At 43.1% G+C, this 23,645-nt stretch overlaps 11 protein-coding genes across 11 annotated transcripts; 2 read left to right on the top strand and 9 right to left on the bottom strand.

Annotated features, from left to right (window-relative positions):
- Window positions 1-341: 341 nt before the first annotated feature.
- FA14DRAFT_169928 (peptidase M22 glycoprotease) lies at window positions 342-1,892 on the bottom strand. Its single transcript, XM_025500245.1, has 2 exons — window positions 629-1,892; window positions 342-566 (listed from the first exon to the last, which is right to left on the bottom strand). Exons 1-2 carry the CDS (start codon window positions 1,789-1,791, stop codon window positions 428-430), a joined length of 1,302 nt encoding a protein of 433 aa, XP_025357340.1. The 5' UTR covers window positions 1,792-1,892; the 3' UTR covers window positions 342-427.
- Window positions 1,893-1,973: 81 nt separating this feature from the next.
- On the bottom strand, window positions 1,974-4,055 carry FA14DRAFT_159262 (sugar transporter STL1). Its single transcript, XM_025498131.1, has one exon. The coding sequence runs from the start codon at window positions 3,899-3,901 to the stop codon at window positions 2,165-2,167; it is 1,737 nt and encodes a 578-aa protein (XP_025357339.1). The 5' UTR covers window positions 3,902-4,055; the 3' UTR covers window positions 1,974-2,164.
- Window positions 4,040-4,590, bottom strand: FA14DRAFT_9057 (uncharacterized protein). Its single transcript, XM_025503048.1, has one exon. It carries the CDS (start codon window positions 4,486-4,488, stop codon window positions 4,177-4,179), a length of 312 nt encoding a protein of 103 aa, XP_025357338.1. The 5' UTR covers window positions 4,489-4,590; the 3' UTR covers window positions 4,040-4,176.
- Window positions 4,591-6,105: 1,515 nt separating this feature from the next.
- FA14DRAFT_163109 (Zn-dependent exopeptidase) lies at window positions 6,106-7,489 on the bottom strand (the record flags this gene model as incomplete). The annotated part of the gene is made up of 2 exons (XM_025499796.1): window positions 6,106-7,337; window positions 7,480-7,489. 2 exons carry the CDS (start codon window positions 7,487-7,489, stop codon window positions 6,106-6,108), a joined length of 1,242 nt encoding a protein of 413 aa, XP_025357337.1.
- Window positions 7,490-7,574: 85 nt separating this feature from the next.
- FA14DRAFT_9036 (putative TIM8-translocase of the mitochondrial inner membrane) lies at window positions 7,575-8,401 on the top strand. Its single transcript, XM_025503047.1, has 3 exons — window positions 7,575-7,829; window positions 7,911-7,996; window positions 8,061-8,401. The coding sequence occupies exons 1-3, from the start codon at window positions 7,725-7,727 to the stop codon at window positions 8,119-8,121; spliced, it is 252 nt and encodes an 83-aa protein (XP_025357336.1). The 5' UTR covers window positions 7,575-7,724; the 3' UTR covers window positions 8,122-8,401.
- FA14DRAFT_166441 (putative NADH2 dehydrogenase flavo protein 1) lies at window positions 7,933-11,331 on the bottom strand. The gene is made up of 2 exons (XM_025500029.1): window positions 10,905-11,331; window positions 7,933-9,746 (listed from the first exon to the last, which is right to left on the bottom strand). Exons 1-2 carry the CDS (start codon window positions 11,044-11,046, stop codon window positions 8,314-8,316), a joined length of 1,575 nt encoding a protein of 524 aa, XP_025357335.1. The 5' UTR covers window positions 11,047-11,331; the 3' UTR covers window positions 7,933-8,313.
- A 1,190-nt stretch (window positions 11,332-12,521) lies between these two features.
- Window positions 12,522-15,176, bottom strand: FA14DRAFT_159261 (uncharacterized protein). The gene has a single exon (XM_025498130.1). The coding sequence runs from the start codon at window positions 15,004-15,006 to the stop codon at window positions 12,655-12,657; it is 2,352 nt and encodes a 783-aa protein (XP_025357334.1). The 5' UTR covers window positions 15,007-15,176; the 3' UTR covers window positions 12,522-12,654.
- Window positions 15,177-15,440: 264 nt separating this feature from the next.
- Window positions 15,441-15,988, bottom strand: FA14DRAFT_159260 (RNA polymerase Rpb6; the record flags this gene model as incomplete). The annotated part of the gene is made up of 1 exon (XM_025498129.1): window positions 15,441-15,988. A coding segment is annotated over exon 1 (170 nt), but the record flags the coding sequence as incomplete, so codon positions are not given.
- A 1,041-nt stretch (window positions 15,989-17,029) lies between these two features.
- FA14DRAFT_108093 (uncharacterized protein) lies at window positions 17,030-17,629 on the bottom strand (the record flags this gene model as incomplete). Its single annotated transcript, XM_025495830.1, has 1 exon — window positions 17,030-17,629. A coding segment is annotated over one exon (600 nt), but the record flags the coding sequence as incomplete, so codon positions are not given.
- A 1,606-nt stretch (window positions 17,630-19,235) lies between these two features.
- FA14DRAFT_159257 (uncharacterized protein) lies at window positions 19,236-22,278 on the bottom strand. Its single transcript, XM_025498128.1, has one exon. It carries the CDS (start codon window positions 22,218-22,220, stop codon window positions 19,353-19,355), a length of 2,868 nt encoding a protein of 955 aa, XP_025357331.1. The 5' UTR covers window positions 22,221-22,278; the 3' UTR covers window positions 19,236-19,352.
- A 240-nt stretch (window positions 22,279-22,518) lies between these two features.
- FA14DRAFT_119318 (UPF0103-domain-containing protein) lies at window positions 22,519-23,640 on the top strand (the record flags this gene model as incomplete). Its single annotated transcript, XM_025496344.1, has 2 exons — window positions 22,519-23,350; window positions 23,417-23,640. 2 exons carry the CDS (start codon window positions 22,519-22,521, stop codon window positions 23,638-23,640), a joined length of 1,056 nt encoding a protein of 351 aa, XP_025357330.1.
- Window positions 23,641-23,645: the final 5 nt, after the last annotated feature.

The raw sequence follows: 23,645 nt of genomic DNA, 5'->3' as shown, positions 1-23,645 counted from the left end.
TTGCAACGGAACAGAGTACTTTTTGGCATCTTTCATTGCTGTTTGGACGATTGAATGTTTCGGACGTCGTCGTGTATAGCTCTGTTGTTCTCGAAAATGGTACCTGTGTAGTATATGATCACATTGATACCCGAGATTTGTTGGAACATTTGTTTCAAAGTAAGCGTAGCACGACTCTTGTCAGTCGTATTGTGGCTGCTTGCAACGGAACAGAGTACTTTTTGGCATCTTTCATTGCTGTCTGGACGATTGAACGTTTCGGACGTCGTCGTGTACAGCTCTGTCTCTGTATTATACTTGTATTTCTAGAGTCTCTCTTTCTGCACGGCAATTTTGTAATCGTACACCTTTTGATTGAAACGAGAATACATATTGTACAACATGATGATACAAAAGATTGAACAGATAGAAGAGCAAGACATTCCCATCATGTGCGCCAAGTGACGAGAGGTGCATCTGTGCGGAATCGTTGGGTTGTTGTACTCTTTTCGAATGGTGTGTTCAGTCCCATTCGATGGGACAAAAGACCGGCATGGGCGATCATGATTCCGTTGTCCATGCAAAAGCTGTCAGAGGGGATATTATTAGCCTAAAGTTTAATATCTTCTTTCTCACATCGTGTACTCACCGCTCATCTGTTGCGAATACAGATCCGCCCCGTTCAGCAGCCATTGTACCCATCATCTGCTGCAATCGTTTATTGCTGCCCACTCCACCAACGATCAACACTTGTTTGCTGCCTACATGTGCCATTGCTCGCTCAGTAATCTCAACCAACATCGCAAATACATGTTCTTGCAGCGAGAAGCATAAATCCGCCGGGGTGATGATGTCCTCTACAGATGAAGCAGAATCAGACTGTCCATTGAGGATGACTCTATTCTTCTCACCTCCTTCTTTTCTGAGATGTTTTCCGTCTGCACTAACATTCAATCCGTTTGCCAAACTTCCCAAATTTGCAAAACTATCTTTACCCATCTTTGCTTCTCCTCCGCCACCTATCCGTTTGCCCACAAACGTACCCTCATTTGGAACAAATCTTGGATCTTTCGTATATGCTTCCGTTGCTGCCAACATTCCGCTTAAGGAAACGTCCATTCCTTTGGTAGCATAAGGCAAAGCGATCAATCGATTTCCGCCTTTTCTTGCTTCCATTTCGATATTTTGACCAGGACTTGGATCATTACTTAATCCAATCGTTCTTGCAAATCTGTCTAAACAATTTCCAACTGCGATGTCTAAAGTTTCACCAAAGATTCGATATCTTTGATTACTGTATGCGATCACTTGTGTATTCCCTCCGCTAACGTACAATACGATCGGATTGTGTGCACCTGTGATCGTCCTTCCCATCTCTATATGGCCAACACAATGATTCACTCCTACCAAAGGGAGCTCATACAGTAATGCCAGCGTCCTTGCCACAAGTGATACCGATTGCAAAGGAGCTCCCATTCCCGGTCCTTTCGTATAGCAAATACACGTACATTCTTTGATTGTATTCAGACCTGCCCTTTTGACAGCTTCTTGCGTTACCCTTATTAGCCATTGTTTATGATGTCTTGCTGTATCGGATGGCAAAAATCCCGTTCCTGCAGGTGTTACGTAGGTATGACGAACGTTACTTAAAACGTCAACCGTTCCATCAACATTATGACGTACAACCCCAACGCCTAACTTATTCGCACTGCCTTCCAAACCTAATGCAATCAAAGGTTGTTCGAGCTTCGGTAGTGGATCTGATCGTTTCTTCCTTCGCTGTGTGAGTTGAACTGTAGCGGAAGGTGTCATTGTTGTATATAGCAGAGTAGTCACGATCGAGGTAAGATGTTAAGAAGTTGTCGATCAGACTAATCTTCTCCACCTGCGTAAAATTAAAAACTTCTCTCAACGCGTAAATGGTCACACAATCTTAAAGGCTTTTCTAGAAAACAACATTCATTCCGTTCGTCAGATAATGTCGAATGATACACAGATTTGCTCTCAAATCATAAAATGACGAGAGGCTAATCAAGAAAGAGTAGGAAGCGTAGATCAAGGGATATATAAATGGATGATCGAATGAGAGGAGATAAGAGAGACAATGAAAAGGAAAAAAAGGAGATCATTTCGGCAAGCCATAAACTATGACAAGCCGTGAACTATGATCATTGGTGTTTTGCCTTTAATGACCCTGGGATGAGGCGTCCCGAGTATCGTGAGCAGCACCTGCCTCGTCCTTTCCAGAACCAGAACCAGATCCGTCCTTTTCGCGAAGTTCATCCTGTCCTGCCAATCCGTGTTCGGCAAACATTGCGTCAAATCCGATTGGGCGACCTTGCTCATCGTAACGACGAGGAGTACGTTTTTCGATTCTGACAACATCGTATGGGTTGTAGATGCTTGCTTTTTCGAAAATGTCTGACATTTCTTCTAACGAACGACCAGCCGTCTCGGGGAAGATCAAAAAGGTGACCACAAAGATGACTGCGTTCAAGACGGCAAAGATGATGTAGGTACGGTATTGAATGTTGGCGAATGCAATTGGTGTGATCAAAACGACGAGGAAGTTCCAGATCCAGTTAGATGCAGTTGAAACACCGTTTGCGGCAGCACGAATGGACAAAGGTGTAATTTCGGCAGGGTACAACCATGTCATACCCAACCATCCAATAGCGAAGAAGGTGTTGAAGACGAACAAGAACACAGCAGCCACGTATGGTCCACCTTTCTTGGTAGCATTTCCAGCTGCGTTAGGATGGGTAACAGCTGGACTTGTAGTAATTGCCAAAACAACCATGGATAAACTCATACCTGCAGCTCCGAATAACATCAGTTTACGACGTCCGAAACGTTCAATCGTATAAACAGCAATGAAAGATGCCAAAAAGTACTCTGTTCCGTTGCAAGCAGCCACAATACGACTGACAAGAGGAGACATACCAATGTTGTTCTCGAAAATGGTACCTGCGTAGTATGTGATCAAATTGATACCCGAGATTTGTTGGAACATTTGATTGACGAAACCAAGCGTAGCACGATGGAAATTCTTTTCCTTTCCTTGACGGAACAAGTCACTAAGACCTTTGCTGGATGCCACATCCAATGAGATCTTGATTTCCTTGACCTTTGCATCGATTTCAGGATCATCGATTGGCAATTCATCCAAAGAAGCCAAAACACGGCGGGCTTCGTCATCGTGTCCTTTCAACAACAACCAACGAGGTGATTCAGGCATCCAAATTGTAATAAAGGTTGGAATACACAACAAGATTTGCCATGCAATAGGTACACGCCAAGCTGCAGAGCGGTGTGGGTAATCTTGAGGGTTGTAAGTGCCTGGGTCATGGCGAGAGGAGGGATCAATCCAGTAGAATGCGAAATCGATCCAGTATGCCATGCAAATACCACCTGTGATCAATAAACCTTCGACCATGACAAGCATACCACGTTTGTGTGGGGGAGAGCATTCTGATTGCCACATTGGGATAGTGGCGGTGTGCATACCATTACCAACACCGGTAATAATACGAGCAACGATCAATTGAGCAAGTCCGAAAGAAGAGCATTGGATAGCAGCACCGATGATCATGATCACTGTACCGATCCAAATGATTCTACGACGACCCAAAAGATCACCCAACCAAAGACAAGAAAGAGCACCAATCAAACAACCAATTTCGTAAAGACCAATTGCAGCACCTTGAAGGGTTGCTTCATGAGAAGTACCGGATTTACCTGTTGTGTCGATAGCAGGGAATTGTTCGGTGAAAGAAGGAAGAGTCAAAAGACTACCCATCACACCTTGATCGTAACCGAACAACAAGAAACCTGCACCAGCAGCGAAACCGATCATTCTAGAGAGGGCGAGACCACTCAACCCAAAGTACTTTGGACCATCATATTGGCCTGATTTACCCATGATGGCGAGATTTGTTTTTTTGCGGTTATTGTTTTGGTGGTTGTGGGTTGAATGTATGCGTGGAATGTCTAATGAAGAGAAGTACAGTCTATTCGAACAGCACCAATTGGAACTATGTCAACTGCAGTCTAGGATATGGGGGAAGGGGATGGACGTATTGAGGAAGTACGTTCAGCCTTGTGACAAAAGGATGTAAGAGGAAGGAGGGAAAGGTACGATGCAGGCAAAGAACAAGCTCTTATACGTTTTAAAGAGGGTGGGCAATTATGGGGTGATTATAGAGAATACATACAACGAGAGCAGTAAGTGTTTGTTTTTGGAAATGTGATTGCGAGAAACAGGCATAATCTCTCTTTGTTTTGAATCGCCGATAGTGCACTAATAATGATCACGGTACTATCCCGTAAAGCCGTCCAAGCGAGAATTAATTCAACTCTTCGGCAGATCTCCCCACGTTGGGGAATTGGATGATCAAAAGGGTGCATCACACGCAAGGCCCCAGACAGGTATACCTGGGGAAATAGAAAGACAACAATAATATCGCATGAAGTTAAAAGGAACAAGGAACGAGCAGAGAGGATTGACATTGAAAATTAAAACTGAAATAAAGCATACATTAGCGTGTACGCCCATCCCTTTTTTTCCATGAACACAGACATTCTCCCTCTATACGTTTTCAAGAGGCGAAATGCAGCCAAGACCCGAAACAATGTTGGTCATCTTGTTGCGGGCGGGCGGAATCTACGGTAATTTGTGATAAATAGAAAAAAGAGTCCGTATCAGCCCGCATATGCCGCCGCTCGACTGGCTAAACGCCGCAAAAGACAAAAAGGAAGGAAGTGCTGTGTTCCTCATTGATGCAGCGCATCGCCACTGTTCATGGCATACCGACGCGCTAATGTATGCAGGTCAATTAAGCCTGAGCTGTAATTGGTCAGCGAATCAGGCAAGATAACTGTCTTTTTTCTTATAGCGTCTCCATTTTTATTAGTGTAACCCTATGCAACTCTAGTCCTCCTCACAACCTTTCAAATTGAATTTAAGGTGTGAATAAAGCTTCTGGTGAAGACTTGGTAAAAGATTGTTTAGGGGCTTCGAGCATATTGAGTAAAAATCAGGAACATCATGGCAATATTTTTTACCGAGAGTGGAAATGAAAAGATGCTCTCCTCGTCGGACCGTATTGATCATTAGTGGCCGATTGGCCGAACCTCATTCTTGGTTCCTCATTTTGCTCATATTCAATTCACCGTGTGTTGAAGTGCGATGAATCTAGGAAAGAATGACTGTGCAAGGGGAGGACATGGAAGAACCTGTGTGTCTGAGCTCAAATAAGCGAAAAGAGAGATTCTAAGGTACTGGATCTGTAGAATAGAGTTGACCATGTGGTCACCCCCAATAGACAGTGTTATCCCTTTGTTAGCATGTCTCATTCCGCCCACGGTAATAATTACGCATACCGAAGGCAAAAAAGCAGGCAAACAGATCTGCATTAAATGAAGATCCGCTGATTGTGCAATACACTGATGTTTTGCTTATACGCCACGCGCAGCGCAGGAACGATTTTGAGTAGGTACCAAACCAGTAGCGGTTAATTTCCACGCTACATAAGACTCAACATGTAGGGTACAAAGGCGGACTAAACGTTAAATTGCAGTTCGAGAGACTGGTGAAGTGCTTTTCCCATTCAATTCCCCCACCTTACCCGCTTTTCTCTTGACAAGAAAGTGGGGCTGCAAATCCCCCGAGGAAAAAGACTTGATTGCGTTCCTCATCTTGCCACCGAATGCAAAGGAAAATCTTTAGGGAAAAGGCCGTCATCCAATCAAGACACCGTATTCTCTATTGGCAAACCAAGACTTCGGCACATCTTCTCATAAAGCCACTGATCACTACTTATTCGTGCGAGTATAGGTGATGAAGAGATCTGTGACCTATATTTGATGAGAAAGTATTTCCGGTTTGGTACCATTATTTAATTGAAAAGCCACAAAAACCCACAACCGGAAATACTTTTTCATCAAAATTGTACCATGAACACGTTCATCAATGCAAATGATCTCATTTATAAGCCACAACTATCTTCACCCCTTCCGGTGACCGCTCAAAATCCGACCATTCCGGTGACCGGTCTTCAGATAGGATTGTTAAGGCATGAATTGATTCTGAATACACATGTATGTAGAGTAATGCTTCACCCGACCTCACTTTTCCCATCCTGATAATTCAACAATGAAAGCAGAAGTGAGTTTGACAAATTTGACCAAATGATCGAAACTGAATTCGGGATGATCGAAAGTGTCAGAAGTGGTGTGAATTCTACGTAAATTGCAATCATCAAAAGGTGCTTCAATTGCAAACACGCTTCTGTAACCGGCTTTGTTCCAAGAAGCATGATCAGAAGCTGCATATCCAAGCTTTGTATCAACGGCAGGGATATCTAGATATTCTTTGATGAGTAATTGAACGAATTGACGTAAATCTTCATCAATAAAATCAGTTGGTAATCCGACACGTTCTTCTGTGCCTTGTTTGACGAATGCAGTCATATCTTGTTGCAACATTCCTTTGACAACTGCATTGCGGTCTGCGTACCCACGAACAACCTCTTGTGATCCTAAGAGACCACCTTCTTCAGCAGAGTACCAATGGAATTCTACATCAGTGACTGGCTTCCAGTGCTTATTGGCCAACAATGCCCTCAAAGCTTCCAGAATTGTCACCGTTCCACTTCCATCATCATCTGCTCCGGGTGCAGCCAAGAATGGGAGCAAATTTGTAGAATCTTGATGAGCACCTACGATAGTGATACCTTCCTCTTGACTGGCTTTAGAATCTGAACCATCAATGTGTAGGATGATACTATTCTGTCCCCATGCATGTGGCCATTCGGAAACACTGATGTTCAAATCAGATCGTTGTTTGGCCAATTTACTGACTGTTTTGAGTAGCCAAGCTTGACTTTCACGACCTGTGCTACTACGATAATACCGTGTACGGAAAGAGGTGAACTCTTTAAGATTGGCTCTTGGTCCTGCATCCGAAATATTCTTGAAGATGGAACCTGTCAACTGATCATGATGAGCGACTTTTTTGGGTAATTTTCCTGCCAATGATTTATGAGGTACAAGAGCGCCTTCAGACATCAAAGACATGTAGGCAGGACCACGTTCATAATCGCCTGTGAGATCGATAAAGTTGATTCCACGCATAAAGAGGAAATGCTTCCCTAGCTCTGTTGTCCAATATGGTTGACATTCTGAACATGTTTGAATCATTCTTTGTTCAAAGAGAGGATGACTGGTGAAGGTTGTCAAGAACCTCCATGCAATCGAAAGAGGAGCAGCAGCGAATGCTGTGGATGCTGCACCATCAACCTCCCATGAAGACGTGGACAAAAGAGGTGCTGCCAGTGAGCATGAAGCCAGCACGATGGCTGACAGAGCCAAGGAAAGGAGAGTGGATTTGTGCATTGTGTTAGTGATGAAGAGGGGATGGATGAGGGAGATGACGATGAATGCTGAGAGAGGCCAATAACAACAAGTCAGGAGACCCTATCTTGTTATTACTGCACTAACGCGCGGCCATTTAGGCGTGAGTGAATACAGTCTGCATTTGTATTTCTTAGCCTTAATTCTCCACATCCAATGCATATACAATATTCACGTGTGATTACTAAGCTGTGTGTGTGCGCGTATACAAATTTTGTAACAAGACTTGGAACATTTGTAATCCGATCCTGCAAGGTAATGACACACAAGGATCTTCTCATAGCCATCACATAGTAATCTTGATCAAAATCACCCCATAAACAACAATCAGAATGGCATCCGGACTAAGTGAAACAGATCAGAAAGAACTACAATCGTTCATCGAAACAGAACAAGCAAAAGCTCGTGTTCAATCATCTATTCATAACTTCACAGACGTGAGTATACTTGGTGAAGAGATATTATTACTGAACATGAAGGAGACTGACATATAATCAACTTCGGTACTATTCCTTTAGTTATGCTGGGATAAGTGCATCACAGGCTCGATCGGATCTCGTTTCGGACGTGGAGAAGAAGCATGCTTGTCAAATTGCGTGGCTAGGTGAGTGTCCTTATAATGAAAGTAATGCAAAAGATCGATTTTGCTGACTTCTACCTCTTTACAGATTCTTGGACTCTTCCATGCTCATCGTCAAAAAGCTAGAAGAACAAAGACAGCAGCTCTAGAACAACACCTAAAACATGTATAACATACCAGCAATCATCAACTCACCGCTTTAATTTGCATCATGCTTATGGAAAAAAATACTCGGCACATTGAGATTATATAGTATGTCATTGATCTTGAAAGAAATAATACTGAGATATATGCTAGAGATGATGTATGATAAAAACAAGAGTACGAAAACCTTCACGATTTTATGGCAATTGCTTGCTTGAAATCGGAGAAGCAATGTTGGGAGGCAAAGCTAGATCAGGTCTGACATCCTTTGCCAATCTTCCACCGTACAAAACAGCTCCGTTCTTCTCTTGGTATTGTGCAATACGTTCTTCAATCTCAGGGCGGAAGTGACGCAAAAGACCTTGAATTGGCCATGCAGCTGCATCAGCCAAAGCACAAATCGTGTGACCTTCAGCTTGTTTGGTGATTTCCAACAATTGATCAATTTCACGCCAATCTGCTCTTCCTTCTTCCATACGCGACATCATATTCTTCATCCATGTAGTTCCTTCACGGCAAGGTGTGCATTGACCGCAAGATTCGTGAGCGTAGAATTTAGCAAATCTAGAAATCGCTTTGATCACATCTGTACTCTTGTCCATCACAATAACTGCTCCTGTTCCCAAAGAAGATTGTGCATCTTTCAAAGAGTCAAAGTCCATCAAAACAGTCTCACATCTGTCCTTGGGTAGAATTGGGACGGATGAACCTCCAGGAACAATACCCAATAGGTTGTCCCATCCACCTCTAACACCACCGCAATGTCTTTCGATCAATTCCTTCAATGGGATACCCATCTCTTCTTCAACAACGCATGGGTTGTTGACATGTCCACTGATAGCGAATAGTTTCGTTCCTTGGTTCTTGTCACGACCAAAGCCAGCGAACCATTCAGGACCACGACGGATGATAGTTGGTGCGGCTGCGACAGTCTCCACATTGGCAACAGTAGTTGGGCAACCGAACAAACCAACATCAGCTGGGAATGGTGGCTTAAGACGTGGCTTTCCTTGTTTGCCTTCCAATGATTCGATCAATGCAGTCTCTTCACCACAAATGTAAGCACCTGCACCCTTGTGAACGTAAACGTCAAAGTCATATCCACTTCCGCATGCATTCTTTCCGATCAAACCTGCCTTGTATGCTTCATTAACAGCTTCTTGCAAATGAGCAACTTCCAAGTAGAATTCACCACGAACGTAGATATAAGCAGCATTTGCACCCATTGCACGACCGGCAACCAAACAACCTTCGATCAATTTGTGTGGGTCACCACGCATGATTTCACGATCTTTGCATGTTCCTGGTTCACCTTCATCTGCATTGATGACTAGATAACGCGGTCTTGTATCTTTCTCCCATCCAGGCTTCAACATGAAAGACCATTTCAAACCAGAAGGGAAACCAGCACCACCACGACCACGCATACCGGAAGCCTTCATCTGAGAGATGATCCAATCATGTCCTTTAAGAATGATCTCTTTTGTTTTGTGCCAATCTCCTCTCTTTAATGCTCCTTTGAGTAGATGGTCGTGTCTCATGTATGCATTGGTGAAGATTCTGTCTTGATCACGTAGGCCACCATGGGTCTTCTTTGGTGCATCGGTGACAGTTGCCAATCCACGACGAGCTTGTGTGATTCGTGCAAATTGTTGAGGTTTGCACTGGCATGCTAAAAGTGATGTTGCACGTTGCATGATTGTTAATTGAATATAACAATCAAGTAAAAGGTTGACGACGATGGTGGCGAGGAGATGATTGGAGAAGATGCTATCACGACGATTAACTAACAGTTTCGTTCATTCATTCATTCGCATTTTTTACGCCTGGCAATGCGCCCGCGCTTTTAACCGCTAAAAAGTCAACTGGAATTTACAGGCTTCAAGCTGACCAACCAGAGAATTAGAAAGGCCGAACAGCCAGCCAATCAACCAATCATTCGTACAGGGCCTGTATTACGCTATACGTCAGAATTGCAATAAACGCGTATCTCGGATAAATCTGACTAATCTGTCAATGCCTCAAGATCTTGAACAAAAACACGTGACTACATTCTGATGATGGTATGGATCATCAGCTTCTTATATCATCGACATATCCGATGGTCATGAAACTCAAAAACGACTAATATTTAGAGCAGGCACGGTAAATATCATCACTCACACCGAGAGCCTCTTCTTCAACCCCGCTGCAAGTATCATAAAGTGAATAAACTTCACCGTGCCCTTCTCTGAATTCTTCCAACCCCTCCAGGACATCCTCAATAAGACACAGATCGACACGCTATCGACTTCATGAGAGAACAAGTAGTTCATTTTGCGTAATGATGAATGAGTACAAGATTTGTCAGAAGTCCACAACAGATACGTCCATAGTTGTATCTGTCAGGTACACATCAAGAAAGATCGACATGATTTCCTCTTTGTGTGAAAATCGATCCAAATGCATAGTTGAGCCCATTGCCCCGACTTGTGCAGAAGATCATAGATTGTTTGTGTATGTATTGGTAACGAATGCGTGAATATGATAGATGAAGTGCTGCCGAGAACCGTTTTCTATTTTTTGATTAGAAAAACAATTTAACGAAGACGACGAGCTTCACGTTCGGATTCGAGCAAGGCCAAGATGTCATCAACCTTGCATGGTCCCTTAACGTTACGGATGATTTGACGGGTTGGGTCATCCATCATTTCGACGCGAACTTGGATAACACCACCACGGGATCCAGTACGGCCAAGGACTTTAACGACCTGTGAAATACAAATTGAGGATAGAGTAGTCAGCATACATTGCACCGAAGAAACAGATGCGGGTGATTCGATCGAGGAAGAGAGATGTAGAGCGATGAAAGGTATCGTTACCATTCGAGTATGGGTAAGGTCTATCCTTGTTCCTTTAGAATTTAGAAGTCGTTTCATCTGATGCAGCATTCCTTTACATCGCTTTTGTTGGTCGAAGTCATGTTCGCAATTCGAGTGTCGTCTCCGTATACCATGTGCGCAAGATTCACATCTGTACCACTAATCTGTCGATTTCTCTTTTTCATCTCCTCTTCCCTTTCCATACATCCTTCATCTCTACGTCTCGCATCTACCCTCAACCTGTCTGTCGATCTCCTTCAAATAATCTCCTGATTGATCTGATGCTTACCTTTGCGAGTTTGACGGGTGTCTTGCTGCTGGAAGTATCCATATTGGGCTAGACGTGATTAAATGATGGTGATGGATGAAAAGGATTGTCAATTTTTGGTAATTGTACTACACGCTCGCTCATTCAGTCAATGTTCGTTCAGTGCAGTGCAGCTAAACTTCTTGAACTATACAAGCAGCAGCGGGCATTCTACGCGCGCAAGGTTGTGTCAAAATTGTATGCATTATACCACTTTGTATTCAGTACTCAATTCACACCTTCAATACAGTTAGACGCGCTGCGGCTTCAATCTTCGATTGGTGACGCACTATAGCAGTGTTTTTGGTACTTTTTACACAACTTGCTCATTCAATACTGAGCGCAGCGCACAGCTGATTGCACGTGGTGCCTCTGAAAAACAAAGCAACACATTATATAATCGTGCCCAGCTTACCTTCCATGCTGCCTTCCCATTCATAATATTTGATGAAGACCATATAATTGCCCCTGTCTGTTGCGTTTAACGTTGTCATGGCCTTACTAGAACCCCTTACCTGACGAAATACACCACCGGACAAAGAGGAATGTAGAGAATTTTCAGGCAAAGAAGGTAACCTTCTACTTTTGATTGCTGGTGATAGACCCTTTAGAACACTAAATTTGTCTTGACTGTGCTTAAACCGTTCTTGCCTTAAAGATAGACGCTTTCTATCGATGGCACCGACGGTTATACCTGAAAGTCCCTTTGAAAACTTTGATGAACTGTCAATCTTGTAGCGTGCAAGAGAGAATGGACTTTCAGATGATCCTTCACGGCGAGCGTTGGGATTACATGGAAGTGTTGATAATGTCGAGCAGTCATCATTGCGATTGGTAGTTCCACTCTTGTATGTGCTATTCTTATGATCATTTCGCTTGATAAGCGTATGATTTAGAGTTTGACGGGCTTGCTGTTCTTTGAGCGGGAATATATGCTTTTCTTGTAAATGTTTTCTTAAATTGCAGAGTGCATCTTCACCTGTGAAGTTTGTAGAGCTTTCATAACATCCAAACATCTGTTTATTTTGACAGACTTGATAGAGTCGTTACTCATGTCAGCATTCTCTCTTTCCTATATGATAAAGAAATAGTCTATTTCTTATTTCTGTTTGTTTCCAGAGAAAGGATTCGTGAAGCCTTTCAATGTCCAAAAATAACTTAAGAACAGATTACAGACTTGACCGATGAGCGCTTTCAGTTTACAATATTATAAAAAGTAATTATTAATCATTTTATAGTATTCAGCTTGATGACTTATACAACTAAAAAAGCGTCTATCAAAATTGATATACGATAGCAAAAGAGTAGATTACAAGGAAATGATGACAATTCTATACAAATCAAACTGAACTTGAAATACTTCCAAAAGTTTATACACGCTTACAAACGATACCATCTTGTAAGACTTGCAATTGAGCGCCTAAGCACCATCCTAATTCGTTACCGGATAACTTCTTTGCGATCGTAACACTGCGTGAATCATCAAGTTCATATCCTAGCCTTAGCAGCGTTGTCAAGAAAGTTAAATCTAAGCAGGTTTCCGGTTTATCTTCCAACAACTCGAAAGCATTCTTTGCTGCTTCACTCTTGCTCTTGTCACCGAAATGCGTTGGCCATTCTTTTGGAGACGAACATGCTTTCTTTGTCAGTTCGACAAGATCTGTAATTTTGAAAGTACCATTCAATCCCAAAGGCGTGATCCGGTCATAGAAGTAAGATAGTGCAACGATGGGCGATTTTGCAAATGCAGTCATAAGACTAGGTTGATAAACACCTCCAAACGAGCATGGGGGCTTGGTGCAAACAGCGTCCTTGTCCATCATCACTTCAACCAATCTCTTGCAAGCTTCATAGCCTCCTGCTGTACCAAACATGGTAATCTTTTGTTCATTTTCTTGTCCTGGAACACGAATCTCAACTTCTTTATCCATTCCTTCAGCAAAGCAAGGGCTTGGAACTCGCGTGTCCTTCAAAGCATCCTCTTTTCCAATCGTCAGACCGCCTTTCGGTAGGGATCCCAATCTGACCATATTTGGGTGTGCAAGGCTGTAAGACAAATAGCTGAGACTATTGATGCTCTTTCGTGCTTCCATGAGACCATAACCGAGGTAGCTATTCTGGTAAAGAGTATACTTCTTGCCGCCAAAGTTGCTTAGCTCGTACACATGTTCTCCAGGGTGCATGCCTTGGGTGTCGCTAGGATAAATGGGTTCAAAGACGATTTGTGTTGAAGCACCACCAAGATCCATCACAGCCGCTGTCTTGACATCCTTTGAAGATGCAGGATCATCCGAACCAATTCTGTTCAACAAATAATTAACAGTAATCCATGCAAATACACCTTCATCCCTTCCTTCCATGATCTCGACTCCATTTCTGCCTGGTCCATCAGCAATTGGGAATGGATACTCATTTTCCAACATGCTTCTCACCGAGTCCAAGATATTTCTACTCATATCCGCACCTAGTAAACGTAAGCCAGCAGTTGCTTTCACAGAGATCGGTGTACAAGATCTCAAGCTTTCCGGAACCGTCTCCATTGCCGTTTGCAGTAGCGGTTTGAGGGAGTGAGCAGCTCCATTTGCGTCTGCTTTGAATGAGGACAGGCCGCCTTGAATCATTTTGAATGTTTCATCTTCCAATTCTGGAGAATCTTTGCAAAAGTTGAATCGGTATACATGTACACGACTACCAGTACTACCTGCATCAATCATGATTGCATATTGAATCAAAGGTCTGTGAACGTTGTTGACGTCAAATACACCATGCTTGTTGGTCTCACAGCGAGTGGTTTTCAGCTTGTCGGGATGCAATTGAGGCATTGTACGAACAGCATCCAGGATATTTGCTTCAGGTTCAGTGTTTGTGGCTTCCATAGGTGGTATTTGGATCTTGTGTGGCTCTGAGTCGGGTTTGGGGATAACGGCATCGGCCAACTTTGCATCGCTTCCGTGCCAACCGCTCTGATCTTTGGCAGGTGTATTTGGGGTTGGAGCAGGCTTGCCTTTTCTCATATCATTGATCTTATCGATGTATTCGTCGGCAAATTGCCAGCCCTTATTTAACTCAGTTTTAGACTTTTGCACCACTTGTTCTCGTCTATCCTGTGGGCCCAAGACCACCAAAGCAAGAACAACGAGAGCGATTAAACCCAAGAAAAGTCTACGACCTTTGAATGCTCTTACGAAAACGGCCATAATGGTAGGAGAAGCCATCTTCTTTGAAGAACCAAGATGTCCACTTCCAGGTTCTCCGTCAATGTTTGCCAAAAATGCACCACCTTCTGCTTGTGAAAGATCGACACTATCCGATCGTTTTCCGTTGATCGCCTTGCCTCCACTGCCAATCGGTTTTAGGCCGAAGCCTTCTGAGAATCGCGACAGTTTGGCTGGATATCTGTTTGGTAGATTGCTTGGGCTGTACTGAGCACCTTGACCTGATAAGGCAGATCTCTCAGTTGTTATATTTGAGTCTATTGACGCTGGGTTTGGAATATCGATGGCAGTTGTTGAACTGCGTACGTTGTGACCCGAAGGACGTGGTTGAGAGAGGTGGGGTGATTGATCAATTTGATCTGGACTTTGCTTTAGCGTTAATTGTTCAAAACCTTCCCCTTGTTGATCTCTATATCCGTTATTGTGCCCTTTATTGTATTCGTCGTCGTCGTTGTGGTCAAGAGGAACGTCTTTGCGTTTTGTTGTTGATTGTCTTCGACGAACCATGCGTGGCCTTTTTTCTTTTAGGACCAAGAAGAGGCTATATGCATTCCATTTGCATTCAACACGGGATGTGTATGTAGATGTGAGACTGACTGAATTGTTTTGATGTCAGCACTTGACCGATGAAGAGGTGAAAGGAAGATAAGGCAAGAGTTAATGTTTCAAGATTAAATTGGGTGTTTGTGCATTCTTATGTTTTACTCATACGGGGCACTTTAGCAGTGTATTTAAACCCTGCGTTTGTATAAATTCCAAGGCCCACGTTGAGGGAATTTTTATTCAAGGCAAAAACCTAAGCCAAGCACAATAAAACGCCAAAACCCAGACAAGAAGAAAGACATCCACCCGTTTAAAGAAAAAGTTTACAAAAAAATATGAATTATAAAGATGCCATGATAATATACAAAAAGCCACTCGACTTGTGATGATGATGTAAACCCCGAACAATTGCTAATCATTCATTGATGATCAATTCTGACACTTTCCATAGCTCGTAAGATCCATCAGGCAGAGTTCTACGAACGATTAATGGAATCTTTTTTGCTGCTAATTCCTTCATTGCAATTTGTAGAGGATCAGTCTCTCCTTCGATAGGAACAAGTGGTGGTGCATTCATACTGATCTGTAACGCTCTTGTTCCAAGAATCCTTGCACGTTCATATTTGGTCATATAAGGTGTCGTCATTCGTTCGGCGTTGGGTACCTCTCCTGTTCTGTGGCTTCCATCATTTCCATCTACAATCACTTCTTCTTCGCCTGCCAATAGCTCTGCTTCTGCATCATAGGTATCTTCTTGATCGAGTGCGTCATCGTAAAAGCTGAGACAATGGGGAAAGCAATCAGTATTTGTTTTGCCCTTTCTGCAGCAAAATGTAGGCAAACTTACTCTTGAGCACCACCTCCTTCACCTGCATCTTCGTGATCGGACATGATAACTTAAGTTGTGACACCAGGCAATTTTTTGAGGGTGACAAGCAATGCAAATCGAATGCGACTATGATTGCCCAGCTTTTGTTGCCGTCCTACTGAAGACCGAATAACTTCGATGGTGGTGAGCGTTAAAAGTGCCGAAAAGATGAGATGATGCGATTGTATATTTTTTAGCTCTACAATTCCAAGTAATTTTGTATTGAAATTCTCCGCGTATGCATACAAATTCGCTTACTGATTGTATTCACACAAATTGCCCCTGTACATAAGCTGTGCGTGCGTGCGTCTGTGCATGTATTCTATATTAGACGGCAGGGAGGACTTGCACGGCCACTACCCTACTTGATCACCACCATCCCCTTACAAGAACACAAGCTCAAAATGTCTGGCTGGACGACCATCGTGGTGCTATTAGCCACTGTGGCTACCGGATCGGGAGCATGGGTTATTACACCTAAAGGGCCAAATCAAGTGTGAGTATTATGCAATGTGAAACGTAACAAAATCGCAAGTCTGGCTTTAGGATATCGTCTACGATGTTATGCTAACGATTTCCCAATTACCACCTTTCACTTCCAACCTTAGCCTGGTAAGATCGACGGTCTCTTTAACATTGGCTTGTTGTTATACAATGTGGGCAGTCGTCTATCTAGCGCAACTACATCCCCTAATTCGTGAGTATCGATACGGCTTAATCAGCCCGTCACTGTCCGATATCAGTAGCACTTCAACGTAACGAGCCCAATGATGGAGATGGAGATGCAAGAAGTGCAAAGGGAAAGATCGATCTGAGAAAGTGCAGAGGCACATACCAGAATCGGCAGCTTTCTCCACACACATGGAAAATAGCCAGCTCATGATTGACTAAACTTTTCTTCTCTTCCTTCTCACACAGAACCGGAACGATCGGATGTGCGATTTTTAGACTGAGAGAAGCGATACACAAGCAAGTATGCCTCACATCTTCCACTCAATTTCTCGCTGTTCTTTCACACAATCATTCTTTTCACGACATAATTACATGTATTATTTATACTCAAATTGACAACTACGGTGGCCTACCGCAATATTACTCATTCTTGACCGGAAGATCACCATGAATTTTACGGTGACGGGTGACTTGATCCGGTCTGCTAAATGATTTGTCGCAACCAGGGAAAGGGCAAACGAATGGTCTTTCGCCAGTATGAATTCTTTGATGTTTTGTCAAATTTGAGCTCTCAGAAAATGCTTTATTGCAATCTGGCCAAGGGCATTTAAAAGGTTTTTCACCGGTATGTGTTCTTTTGTGAATCGTTAGACTGCCCGCCACTGCAAAAGCCTTTCCGCATCCCGGATGATCGCATACGTACGGCTTTTCGTTCGTATGCGTTCGTTTATGTTGAGCGAGAGTATTCTTTTCCGAAAAACGTTTATGACAAATTGTACATTCGAACGGACGATCTCCTGTATGTGTTTGCAAATGTCTTAAAACTTTTTGTTTTTGTCCAAACACTTTGTCGGCTCGTTTGCAACCTTTCCATTTGCATGTATAACTCGCCTTTCCACTGCCAACATGAACTGTTACAATGTGATCCGTAAGTTCAGAATGATTTGCGAAACTTTCTTCACAATCTTCCCATTTGCACGGATGAACGCTCGCTTCGGGCGGACAACCACATCCCGCATGATCCAAAGAATTTTCTTCATTCTCCAATCGAGTCTTTTTGTGTAATATCTTTTCTGAGGCAGTTTCCAGTCCAATCCCTCGTTTCTTCTGCGTTTGATTTTGACCAAAAGGCGTACCAATATTCTGATCTGAATCAAGTGGAACAGGAGTATTTGTCGGTGGTACATGTGCGCTGAGGATGTGGCGCAAGATGGCATCTGTATCGTCAATGAACGAACAGGAGTCCCACAAACACTGTGGCATCTCGGGTTGTCGTTGCAAATGAACCGTATTGACATGATTGGTTAATTCTTCGATAGTTGCGCATTGAGTTCCGCAACCAAGCCAATGACATGTATGGGGTAAATACCATTGTGATTGATCTGGAATTGATTGGGGATGTGGGTGGCTGTGGTTTGAATGAGAATGTGGCTGGACTTGGATAGATTGAGGATGAGTCTGATTTGGATCACCGAAAAGTCCTGGCAAATTCCATTGTTCCAAAAATCCATTTTGAACAAAGTCCCCACAAACATTATTACAAGCATGACTATTGTCTTGATGCGTCATCGTCATAGGTCCCGTTGCGCAATGATCTTCTTTGCATACATCTTTGGAGTCGCAACAAACGTCATCTGCGCATAGCACCACACCTGAAGGCGAAACTGCTGAAGAAGTACAGCAAATCGTATTGATATCATGGATATCAGCACATTCAGCAAAATGACACAGCTCTGCTACATCGCAAGCAGCAGTAGCAGGTGCATCACATTGTTCCGTTGGCCAACAAGGTTGACAATCTGTAATTTGACAATCATTATGTGTTTCGTTGCAAATCGTCGTTTTAGCCGTACTTGAAGGTCCTGCAACCGGACAAGGAACTACACAACATTGATCGTATGCTGAATGATTACCCGAACATGGATGACAATCTTGACAAACGTTTGTAGAAAGATCAGGACTGATTGGCGTAGAGGCTTCTGTTGTATAACGGGTTGTCGAACTTGGCGTTGATGCCTCGTAATTGGGTAGAAGTGAATACCAATCTGACATGCTGTTCACTTTTTTGCTTTCTTTTGATCCCCAAGCTGCTGTCCAAGCTGGATTGGATTGAGTTGTTTGGTATACGATAGGATGTTGCTGTTGCTTCATGATGAGAAGAAGTTTTATTTGAGTACACAGTATGAAATCAAAAGTTGCATCGGCCGAGTAAGCTTTGAAATGTTTCTTGTTCCAGAAGATTGCAATAGACACTCTACGCAGGCACAGAGAAAAGATTCTCTCAGTGGGGTCTAAAGAAAGGAGTGCCGATTTGATCCCAGCTCAACAGCAATACACTCCGAGCTCGGCAATCTTGATGTTATGTGCTTCTTCAAGGATCTCAATCCGTCTCTTTCATTCAATGTTTGCGCGCAAATGTAAAAGACAGTCAGTGAGAAGGAACATGCATGCATCGATAGCGATTTACATTGGAAACTATTCGCAAGTGCATCAGGGCAGTGAATGGCGTTTGAGTACCTTTCCGGTTACGCTTAAATTTTTATCTATGCGTTCCTATCGGCTAGTAGCAGCATGCTTTTGGGCCAACGGTTTATTGTGAACGTGGGGCGTGGGTTGAATTACAAAGATACTTACACACACAAAGGACATCTTTATCACAAATAGTAAAATTAAAGCATAGTAGTGGTATAATTACGAATAGAAACGTGGAACAAAAGTACAAATGAAGAATAAACTTCAGCAACAAGATCAAGCATCTCTTAAGAGTTCATCAAAATATGGACCATTTCTTACTGGTGGAATCCCGCCTAGGAGCTTGTTTTTCTTGATAAATTTTGACCAAAGAATCAAGTTTATCCATCACCAATTCCAACTTTTCCTTTTTGTCTTGTAACTCTAGGTGTGCTCGAATGGTTGGATTCTCCCGTGCAAACCTCGTAAGTTCTTGTTTGTCCATATCATACACCAAATGACTATCAATCTCACGTGGGAATTGATAAAAGAATTCAGCAAGAAGTTCGATATTGATAAACATCACTGCTGTATAAGTCAGCTTATCGGCAACAACGTTCAAGAAAGCTTCAGGACAGAATGCTCGATTGTCCGGACCACCTTTGCATCTCTTCGACTTCAAAGCATTCATTCGAAGTTTGAGAATGTTCGATCGATGATTCAAAAACATCGCTTCACGAGCTTTTCCTAGGAGTGCGTTGGAATATTCAGGGGCCAATAATTGTTGTTGTTCATCAATAGCGGTGTTGGTCGCTTCACCTTCAACCTCCTGTATCTTAGACAGGGCAATCTTTCGCTTTCGTTCCTCTAATTGTTGTACATAATCAATCGCTTTTTTTAATCGCCTCTTGCCGATCGCTTTACGGATTTTTTCTTCAGCGTCTTGACACATCTTCAACTCTCTTTCCAGGAGAGACACGCTTCTAGTCCTTCCTTCTTCCCATTCACTTTTATCCATTTCAACTTCATATTTGAACGGTTTGATGCAATTTTCCACTTGATCACTCGTCAAGCTGAATCGTTCACGCAAAATATCGGTGCAAAAGTTCAAGATTCGTTCTTTCGCTTCAGGGTGATGATTGAATGGTTCACTTTCTGCAAGTTGCTCTACTTGATGTCTTAATGCATCTACCACAATCTGAGTACTCGTTCTACCAATTCCACTCTTTGTCAAAGCTGAACTGCTTGCGTCAATCTTGTATTGCCAGTAACGATCCAAATCTGCTGCTTCTAATTTGCGGTCCTCTGCCAACTTGAATAATTCTTCTGCACGTGGATCTTCCCAGTACATTTGTGCCAAGATGTCCATCACTTTCTCATCCAAGTTCCATTTCAGCAAATGCCTCACTTCTGGCTTTCCAAAACGTTCGGTAAATTCTTTAAACTTAAGCTTGAGAGCATCCATCGTTTCTGCAACGTAACTTTCTGCAGTAATGCTTCGGTCGTTGTATTGAACCTTGAATTGATAACAGACTTCTTCGCATTCTCTTTGAACAGCATTGGCGATTCCGTGAAGTGATGAACCCATACTTTCTTCCAATACACTCATCAATCTTCTCTGTAAAGTGGAAGTACCGACCATTGGCTCAACACCCTTATTACGACCTCGTGCAGGAGGAGCAAAGTGCTCCTTGTTTCTTGCAAAGTACTCTTCCTCCTCCTTGAACGTACGAGCCGTAAGGGCACCATTACCAGAGATGGCATCATGACCAGAAGCATTTTGGAAGACGCCCAACTTATTCTTGCAAATCACACCAATGTATCCTAGTGCGAGTGGGTATTTATTGTTGTTCAAGATTCCTGCACCTGCTGCTGGTTCCACAAGATCCATCTTTGTAATCACACCGATCGTCCGCAAACCAAGAGGATCAACTTTTCGGGATGCACGTAAAGCGGGAGAGTTTGCTAGATCCACATCAGCAGCGCAAACTGCCAAGATGATGTTAGGCTCAGCAATGTATTTGTCACACAAATTTGAGATCTTTTCACGTAATTGTTCGGGTTGATCCATCGATGACAACTGCACATATCCTGGCAAGTCGATCAGCGTCAAATCTGGAACGTGTGGACTGTAAATACGAAGTTCGATAGGCGTGTCTGAGACGCACTCTTCAGCGGTGACAGCCATGTTTTGGTCAAATAGCATCTTTTGCACCTGTTTGAAGTCTGTGACTTTGCCCATTCCAGTACCAGGGAATTCGGCATACTCCACTGGCCCACTGCTACGGCCTGCATTGGATGGTGATGTATGGATCAGAGTCAATTCGATCGGCCGGCGCGTAACCATATTGTTGCCCTTCGGTAAGAATTCATGACCGACAATTGCTTCTAGTACACTACTCTTTCCGCTACTTTGACTACCGATGACCACAATGCTTGGCAAAGTCAATGCATCAGTCTCGTGATCGACAGTTTTGAGGATGTTACGAATCTCGATAAGCTTGCGTGTGAGTAACATCAATTCCTCTGTGGCTGTCTTTGGAGACGGTAAGCCCTCTTGTAAGTCAGCCTTTGCCTCATCAGATGAGAGAACTGCAGCACTCAGAGCAGCTGCCGGACCAGCACCACTACTTCCACCTCCGCTACTACCACTAGCACCTTCGCTTCCACCTTCTGTTCCTTTCTGTCCTTTCCCATTGCCTTCGAATGATTTGAAGAGATTACGTAGGAAGTCAGGTGCCTCTACCGAGTTTAGATGCTCTTGTACTTTTTGCCAACGTACTTGAGCATCGTTCATAGCCTCGCCCGTGGCACCTGATAGAGTTCCAAACATATCAGAAGCTCTATCTGCTGCGTCGGATAAAAGTCCGCCCATCTTTCCACGAAAGTCGTCCAATCTCCAACTAGCATAAGCAGCAGCGCCGCCACCAGTCAACATTGCATATCCTGGCACGCGGAAGGCCCGCAACATGGCTCTAGGAACTGAGCTGAAGCTCAATGCTCGTACATGCATGGTTCTGTATTGATTGTGGAAAGGGTGAAGTAATTGTGGTCTTTGTGCAGTGCGACTGATGATGCGGGTTGAAAATGATCTTCGTGTTGGTCGAGTATTGGAAAGCTGGGCAACATTTCGAGACAGTGCTCGATGTCTGCCCAGCATATTTGCTGTATGACCTAATGCCGACATGGCACGAGGATGATGTTGTGTTGTATATGTTGTCAACCACTTAGGCAATGATGGAGGTTAATGTTATGATGTTGTTTCTTTTGAAAACCCTTCACGCTAAATACATAAAATCAACACGCAGATCGTAAGCATACAAAAAAGTGAACAGGCCCAGTGCACAAACCTGCAATGCAAATAAGCAATCCCGCCTCAAAAGAAACGCTCAAGCCACCTACAGCGATTAACTCTCTCATTGGAAGGGGATATTGAATGTCATTAGATTCATACTCTCACCTTCAGTAGGCTTCTTATGGCAACAATGTCATATCGGCAAGCGACCCATGCAGGATCTTGGTACGAAGATGACGAGGAAACATTGAATCAGCAACTCACAAATTGGCTATCAATAGCAAAGCCTGAACAATTACCAAAACCTCCTCATAGTGTGATTGAGGTAGATGTGGCTGGAATAAGCTCAAAATTGCAATATGAGAACAACATCCCAATACCAGTTCCAGGATTAAAAGCCGTCATTGCTCCACATGCAGGTTATTCTTACTCTGGCAAAGCAGCAGCATGGGCGTACAAGTGTATCGATCCAACAGCATACGACACAGTTTTCATTTTAGGACCCTCTCATCATCATTACGTTGATGGTTGTATGTTGACAAAATGCAAATTGTACGGTACACCAATAGGCGATCTTCCAGTCGATCAAACGATCACCAAAGAATTATACGAAACAGGCAAATTTGATGGATACATGACAAAACAAATAGATGAAGAAGAACATTCGATCGAAATGCATCTGCCCTACATACGAAAGGTATTTGAGAATCAAGACATCAAAGTGGTGCCTATTCTGGTCGGATCAACTTCTGATTCGAAAGAAAATTCGTTTGGTAAACTCTTGGCACCTTATGTTAAAAGAAGGAAAACGCTGTTTGTCGTTAGCTCAGACTTTTGTCATTGGGGTAGTAGATTCCGTTATACGCATTATCAACCAAGCTTAGAGGAGGATATCCAACATTTAAAGGCATCAAATCCAGTCAGTCCAAATAGTCCGCCTATTCATGCTTCTATCAGGGCTTTAGACGGACAGGCAATACAGGAATTAACATATCCCACTTCCTTGCCTACCCCTGATGCCCGTGATTTCACGGATGTGCCAGATTCAAGCTTGCCGAATTCAACAGACGACTCAGAGACACGAACAGCAGAAGAAGCTCAGAAAGATTTTGCAAGGTATTTGAAATCGACAAATAATACAATTTGTGGTAGACATCCTATAGGAGTATTGATGGGAGCATTAGCACAATTAGAAAGAGAAGGACAACAATCTCAACTTCGTTTTACACGTTATGAACAAAGCAGTAAATGCACTACTTATCGTGATAGTTCTGTTTCTTATGCATCAGCATTTGTTCGTTTTGAATCGTAATTCAT

Source organism: Meira miltonrushii (assembly GCF_003144205.1).
Source record: "Meira miltonrushii strain MCA 3882 unplaced genomic scaffold FA14scaffold_1, whole genome shotgun sequence".
NCBI lineage: Eukaryota > Fungi > Basidiomycota > Exobasidiomycetes > Exobasidiales > Brachybasidiaceae > Meira > Meira miltonrushii.
The sequence above is the reverse complement of the archived record's forward strand: the minus strand, read 5'-3'. Positions and strand labels throughout refer to the sequence as shown.

Bases quoted from the DNA above. Each gene is read 5' to 3' on its own strand.
- FA14DRAFT_169928 (XM_025500245.1), bottom strand. From the start codon at position 1,791: ATGACACCTTCCGCTACAGTTCAACTCACACAGCGAAGGAAGAAACGA. The intron at 567-628 runs GTGAGTACACGA...CCCCTCTGACAG, and splicing joins GTATTCGCAACAGATGAGCG to CTTTTGCATGGACAACGGAA.
- FA14DRAFT_159262 (XM_025498131.1), bottom strand. From the start codon at position 3,901: ATGGGTAAATCAGGCCAATATGATGGTCCAAAGTACTTTGGGTTGAGT.
- FA14DRAFT_9057 (XM_025503048.1), bottom strand. From the start codon at position 4,488: ATGTCAATCCTCTCTGCTCGTTCCTTGTTCCTTTTAACTTCATGCGAT.
- FA14DRAFT_9036 (XM_025503047.1), top strand. From the start codon at position 7,725: ATGGCATCCGGACTAAGTGAAACAGATCAGAAAGAACTACAATCGTTC. The intron at 7,830-7,910 runs GTGAGTATACTT...CTATTCCTTTAG, and splicing joins CTATTCATAACTTCACAGAC to TTATGCTGGGATAAGTGCAT. The intron at 7,997-8,060 runs GTGAGTGTCCTT...ACCTCTTTACAG, and splicing joins TTGTCAAATTGCGTGGCTAG to ATTCTTGGACTCTTCCATGC.
- FA14DRAFT_166441 (XM_025500029.1), bottom strand. From the start codon at position 11,046: ATGCTGCATCAGATGAAACGACTTCTAAATTCTAAAGGAACAAGGATA. The intron at 9,747-10,904 runs GTATGCTGACTA...GAATCACACAAG, and splicing joins ATCTGTTTCTTCGGTGCAAT to CTCGTCGTGGATTGGCAACT.
- FA14DRAFT_159261 (XM_025498130.1), bottom strand. From the start codon at position 15,006: ATGGTTCGTCGAAGACAATCAACAACAAAACGCAAAGACGTTCCTCTT.
- FA14DRAFT_159257 (XM_025498128.1), bottom strand. From the start codon at position 22,220: ATGTCGGCATTAGGTCATACAGCAAATATGCTGGGCAGACATCGAGCA.